Consider the following 6,992-nt stretch of genomic DNA (forward strand, 5'->3'; position numbering starts at 1 on the left):
AATATTGTGTTTGTTATCTTGGCATAAGAGACATTAGATATTATGCATATTGTGAGGTTGTGGCTTACTCTTGAGAGTATGCTAGAAGTTTCAACTAAGAAAGATATAAGTTCTAAGTTGAAATAGGTTTGTACAAGGAGTTGTATAAATCAAAGTATTCTAGTAGATCTTTCATAGGTGGAAAAGGGTGACGTAGGAGTTGTTAATCTTCAAACATCCATAAAAAATTCATGTCTATTTATTTATTGCATAATTTACTTTCTATGCGTTGTTGAACTATTTTATGTGTTTTTCAAATACCAAATATTTCATACAAATTGTTTGATAAACTGCTTCAAACAAAATGTTTTTACTCATTCAGCTTGCATATGTTTTAAATACTTTACAAAATATTAATCAATTTCTACAAATGATTATTTTGAGTGTCTTCCTCTTGGTTTAAAAACCCAACTCAATTTAATTCACCGGTGATCAATAATTCATAAACCGAGCTATTGTAATTCAACGATTATCCTCCAATCGATACTATCAAGTGATATCAGATAAGGTTGTTCTTGAAAGAGTATTTGAAACTTATTTTTAGTTTTAAATTTGTTTTTCATATTTTCTAACACATATATGAAAAGTTTCAAATTTTGGCAACTTGCAACAACCATGAGAAAAATAGCATAACTCCTTGATCGGGTGTCCAAATGACATACCACTTTTTAAATTGAAAACTAAACTCATAGATGATTGCAATGGTATAAAAGTTTCGCCTGATTGTGCAGGAGAAAAAGCAATTTATACAAGGGTTTATAAGTGAAATTCTTTTAGTGAATTCTTTCTTAAGTTGAAGAAGTGAAGACATATATAAGAATATTACCTTCAAACTTCCATAAAAACATTATGTCATTTACTTTAAGCTCTTTTCTTATTTGTTTTGATTTGTTTATCTAGTCGTTGTTTTAAAAGATTTTTCAACTGGATATATAAATAATAACTTGTCTACCCGAACCATTTCTACACTTGAAAAATATCTTCTGAGTGGTCTAGCTATCTCTTGTCGTTTAAGAAAAAAATTAACAACCAGCAACTGTTAAGGTTAGCTCGAGTTTTTAAAGAAAATTTAAAGTGTCTATTTACCCTACTTTAAGCACATTTTTTTTTATCCCGACACAATTCGTTTAAGAAGCCAATAAGTTGTTCGCCATAAATAAAAAGAAAAATTAGTTTTTGGTTAAGTAACTTATCCAATTTTGGGTTTTTGTTTATAAAATTTTCAAAGCTTGATCATGGTATATTAACTTTTAATTTTTTCCGTCATTTGGTCTAACTGTTGTCGTGACATTGGATATCTCAATATTTTTCGAATTTGTGTCAACATTTTTCGATGTCGAATTAACAATAATTAATAGAAATCATGTAAAATTTTTGTAGAATACATGAAATACTGTTTTAATTTAATAATAATTTTTTAAAAAAGTAATATTTACTGATAAATATTGAAAAACTTTCAAAACAATAAATAAAAAAGAAATTTAAATTTCAGTTTGATATTTTTAAAAAGTACAATGATTATACCAAGACATTTGCTAACAGAATCTTCATCTTCCCTGTCATCCTCCCCCCAAAACCTCCTATAATTAGACAATCTATGAAGTCATGTTTTCATATATATATATATATATATATATATATATATATATAGATATAATAATATATATGAGCTCTTCTTTATACTAATATCACACTCTCTTCTTCATCACACAAATTCCATTGTATATCAATCCAAACTAAAATTAATATCCAACAAAAACCAGCAATGGAACAGTTCTCCGTCAACAAGAACTGCTCTACATTGTACACAGGCGTCCCGTTGATAGATATCTCGAAACCCGATTCGAAGACGCTGCTCGTAAAGGCCTGCGAGGAGTTCGGATTCTTTAAAGTGATCAACCATGGAGTCCCGATCGAATACATGTCGAATTTGGAGGTCAAAGCTGTAAACTTCTTCTCTTTGCCTTTATCTGTCAAACAGAAAGCTGTGTCTCCTCACTTTTTCGAGTATGGAAACAAGATGATCGGTTCCAACGGCGATTTCGGTTGGGTGGAATACTTGATCCTAACGACCAATACCGAATCCAGCCGCCGAAATTTCTCATCCATTTTTGGCGAGGCTGCCGAAAACTTCAGGTGACCAATTATGAAACATGATCAAGAAAGACTTGGTAACTTAGAATTCGATTCCGAAATACGTAACCTTTCGTTCCATCCCTGAAACTTGGATTAATCTGAATCAAAATCTGACATTCTAAGACACTCATGTGTTTCTTTTTCAGTCGGGTTTTGAATGAATATGTGTCAGCTGTGAGGAAAATGGCTTGCGAGATTCTTGAAATGCTGGCTGATGGACTGAAGATCGAGCCAAGAAATGTGCTGAGCAAACTTCTAATGGATGACCAGAGCGACTCGATTTTCCGGCTGAATCACTACCCTCCTGTCCCGGAATCCAACGGCAAGAAGAATTTGATTGGATTCGGAGAACACACAGACCCGCAGATCCTTTCTGTGCTGAGGTCCAATAACACTTCGGGCCTCCAAATCTCTCTCAAAGATGGGGATTGGATTTCCATTCCTCCTGATCAGAATTCTTTCTTCATTAATGTTGGCGACTCCTTGCAGGTAACCATTCATTCTCTTTATTTCATTCCAATTCTTACGTTTTTTTTAATCATTGTTTCATCGATAGGGAATTTTTGTGATAAATTATTAAATTAAATAAAACACAAACATAATCTGAGGTGTTTAGAATTTAGATAAAAATTAAATGAATTTTTTTCTAATATTTTCTCTGTGCAAAGAATTCAGCTAGGATAATTTTCAAACTCACGTAAAAAAGATTCAAAACTACTGCATGTATAATATGTATTCTGAAAAGCTTAAAACAAGCGTAAGTAAGATTTAACTGCCAAAACAGCGATGATTTGGTCAAAGTGAAAAAATATTAACATTAAAATATTTTGATGTATTAAAATATTACAGTAGATCTCTTGTAAGACGGTCTCACGAATCTTTATCTGTGATAAGGGTCAACCCTACTCATATTCACAATAAAAAGTAATAGCCTTAGCATAAAAAATAATACTTTTACATGCATGACCCAAATTAAGATATCTGTCTCACAAAATATGACCCGTGAGACCAACTCACATAAGTTTTTGCCAAAATATTATACTCATAAAATGAACCAGGACTCTTCATTGCCTCCAACCAAATTATCAAGTTTTGTGTTTTCAGCGTTTTTTTGAACTTCAAATTTCTTGAATTAAACCTAATAAAAATTTATTATTTGTTATTTTCTCAGGAAAATTTTCATTTCTCTATCTACCGTTTAACAATTTTGGTCATCTGTATTGTTAATTTCAATACAAGACATATACTTTTCAAATTTTGTTACTTTAATCATTTTTCATCGAAAAGACAAATGTGACATTCCACATTCCTAATGGCAGTCATCAGTCATGTGGGTACAAACACATCATACCACGTCAGAAAAATGACTAAAATTATAAAAAAAATAGATTAAAATTGAAATTTAACAATATAAAAGAACTGATCCCGTATTGATCTCTCTATTGTTCATACTCCGATAACTAAAATAAAAAAAATAAAATATTTTTTACGCTTAAACCTTGACTGTGATGTTCCACCACAATCCGTGATTTGTACGTAGAAATATAATATTATAATTTCCCCCAACACATATTATATTTGTCAGCATCATTCATGACCTATTATTTTCAATCGCTTGTTCCAAAGACGTGTGATGTGAGTGTAGTAAATTACGTATATATTTTGGGTTGCAATGATATAAAGTTGTTAGATTTGACTCCAATTATTTAGCATGTGTGTCCATTAAGTTTTCCATGCACGCGTTTTTAGTGGAATTATAAATTATTTAATGAAGAGCTACTAGATGAATCTTAATAAATTCTTTCAACAACTTGGTATTAATTGACAAGTCACATTCACTTGAATATTTGTGCCCATTTATCCATATACACTATATTCCACAAATTATTCTTTATAGTATAATAGATATGTAAAAATGATCCTTGCATAAAACACAAATATGAAATTTTGAATTGAAAATGTGTAGGTTTGCATAGTTTATATCATCAGTCTTATGATAATTAGTACAAAAGTTGAGACGATCTTGTGCTTGACTATCAGATATTGTTGAGAATCTGTGTAATTATTGAGAAATAGACTGGACAGAGACAATAACAGTCTACATGTGTTGAAAACGCAATTCAATTTTTTTAACGGGCCTACGATTTCAATTTCATTAAAAATGATTACGACATCGTGATAGGAAATCGCTAAAAAAAATATCTAACCGTCAATTCTATTATTTTAATCTTAAAGCCACTTTTTAAAATTTTTAAGTTACATAGTTAACAAATAGGCAACAAAGACATCTTGTTCTACAAATAATATCATATATATATATATATATATATATATATATATATATATATATATATATATATATATATATATATATATATATATGAATTCATACAATTATTGGGAATGTGAAAGTGGACCATACTCGTTGAATGACATGTTCAATTGGACAATGGTCCTACAATTATTTCAATTTCGTTAAAAGTGTGAAATCTTGATGGTATTTAATTATTTATTCTCATTATTTTTATGAATATATATATATATATATATATATAGTCAATTTGATTGGATAGGTAAGTGCTTGGGTGTGACTTATATGTGAAAAACATCATATCTTGGCTGTCGGGAAATATAAGAAAATCTTATAGGTGATGACGAACGGAAGATTCAAGAGCGTGAGACATAGAGTGGTGGTGAACAACAAGAAGGAATCAAGAGTGTCGATGATTTACTTCGGAGGACCACCTTTGAGTGAGAAGATAGCTCCATTGCCATCTTTGATGAAAGGTGAAGATAGCTTGTACAAAGAGTTTACGTGGTTTGAGTACAAAAGATATGCTTTTCAGTCGAGATTGGCTGATAATAGGTTGGGCCTTTTTGAGAAAATCGTGGCCTCTTAATTTCAAATTTCTCATACATTTGTATAATTTTACTCTTCGATTTAACGTTCCTTTTAAGGAAAATGCCTTTGTCTTAAATATTGTGATTTATTGATAATAGCAGCTATCATGTCGTTAGTGGCAAGTGTCCTTGTATATTATCATTCAAACCACCGAATTAAATGGGAGAAAATATTGTCATTGTCAAAGAAAGTCTTTCGTTCTCTCTCGGTTTTAATTGTTATTATTATTAACGGTTTTAATTGTTATTATTATTAACAGTGAAGTACAAGCTTATTGCGTCGCTTAGAAAACTAATTTCTAAAATAATATCAGAGTCAGAATGTATATATGTTAAATATCGATGATACATAAATATATAATTTATACTTGATTTTGTTGGTATATATAGAGTGATATATAAAATTCATCCACTTTTCTCGCACGTTCAGTGGAAATTTAAATTTTTGTTTTGATATTCAAAACATTTTTTGGGAGTCATACGAAATAAAAACATTCATACGATGTTTAGAATATTTACCATATATTCAAAACATCAGACACCACAATATTTCGGATTTTAAGTCGAAATAGTCTTTCTTCTTCTTTCTTACGAATGTATATTTCTCCTTCTTCGATCGTCAAATCAGGTCCTGATCATAAACTTTGTTCCTCGTATAGATCGTACTAGAGATCTAAACAAAGTTTACGTCGAGATTAGATCGTCGGAATTATACAAATCTGGCAGGGTTGTGACGGCGTCGGGGTGGCGTACAGTGGAAGGGGTCGTGGCCGGAAACTCATTATGAAATAAAGGGGAGGCCGAAATCTCTTTGTGAGGGAGAAAGAGGATTTTGTATGTATTTTTCTTGTCTGGCTATGTTAAATGTTATCAATCTTTGATAACATATTAATAAAAATACACTAACCCAATACTACTAAGATTCATAATCTTAATCCCATTATGATTCTTTTTTTTCCTTAATTAAAATTCTAATTTAATATATATCATGTAAAGTCCACTATTGTTTATGCACAATATATATATATTTATATCTATATGTTGGGGATCGATGTAGAATTTAGATATGGGGGGGGGGGGGGGGGGGGGGGGGGGGAAGGGTGAATAAACTCTTCTCCTTTATTGATAGTTTATGCAAAGGGTGCTAAAATCTTGTTAGAGATTGTAGCTGTGCTGTTCTTGTTCAAAAGTTCGTCCAGCAGATCACAATTAAAAGTGCGGAAACAATCCGATGGAGTAGGGTGAAAAACAGTAATACCAGTAGGTAGTAACATAGTAGTTGTTTCTGGAAGTTCGAAGATAAAATCTTCTACGTCTCCCCTTCTTCTGTTTCCAGAAGATATCACCAAAAAATTTTTGTTTTACAGTACACACTTGTACACACCCACTTCAGCAGGGCTTATCTATTGCCTACTGAAACTCTTAGCAACTCAATACAATAGTTCGATAAAGCAATGTTCTGGAAAAGACTTTTTTTTCCAGTTTACAAACTCTTCTACAAAATATTATAAAGTTTGGCTTGAAGAGATGGAGAAACAGCAGTACAAAATGATCTCCAAAGATCAGATGTATATATGATGCTTGTACTGCTTTTCTGCAGGTTTGAGCTTTTGAAGATAATGAAAATTTCTCGGTTGCTCAATGTATTGTTGGATAGATAAGAATGATCAGCGTGGTTATCTGAGTGGTTTTGATTCATATAAATAGATAACTGAATCCAACGTCTATAATAAAAAACGGCTCTTTTGACTCTTGATAGAAGCAGCTTTATTTCCTAAAGAGGATCCTGCAAAAAGCTTTCAATCAATTAGTTTTGTTGCTTACCAAAATTAGCAGGATAAATTAAATGTTTTCATACAGCAATTAATGTCGCAATAAATACTTGGTACTAGATAAAGTAACGGTAACAATTAAGA

At 31.2% G+C, this 6,992-nt stretch overlaps 1 protein-coding gene across 1 annotated transcript; it reads left to right on the forward strand.

Moving 5' to 3' along the window:
• The first annotated feature begins 1,668 nt into the window (after window positions 1-1,668).
• On the forward strand, window positions 1,669-5,137 carry LOC140830862 (gibberellin 2-beta-dioxygenase 1-like). The gene is made up of 3 exons (XM_073194393.1): window positions 1,669-2,175; window positions 2,322-2,664; window positions 4,824-5,137. The coding sequence occupies exons 1-3, from the start codon at window positions 1,805-1,807 to the stop codon at window positions 5,073-5,075; spliced, it is 966 nt and encodes a 321-aa protein (XP_073050494.1). The 5' UTR covers window positions 1,669-1,804; the 3' UTR covers window positions 5,076-5,137.
• The last annotated feature ends 1,855 nt before the right edge of the window (window positions 5,138-6,992 follow it).

This window comes from Primulina eburnea, chromosome 4 (assembly GCF_022965805.1).
Source record: "Primulina eburnea isolate SZY01 chromosome 4, ASM2296580v1, whole genome shotgun sequence".
Lineage (NCBI taxonomy): Eukaryota > Viridiplantae > Streptophyta > Magnoliopsida > Lamiales > Gesneriaceae > Primulina > Primulina eburnea.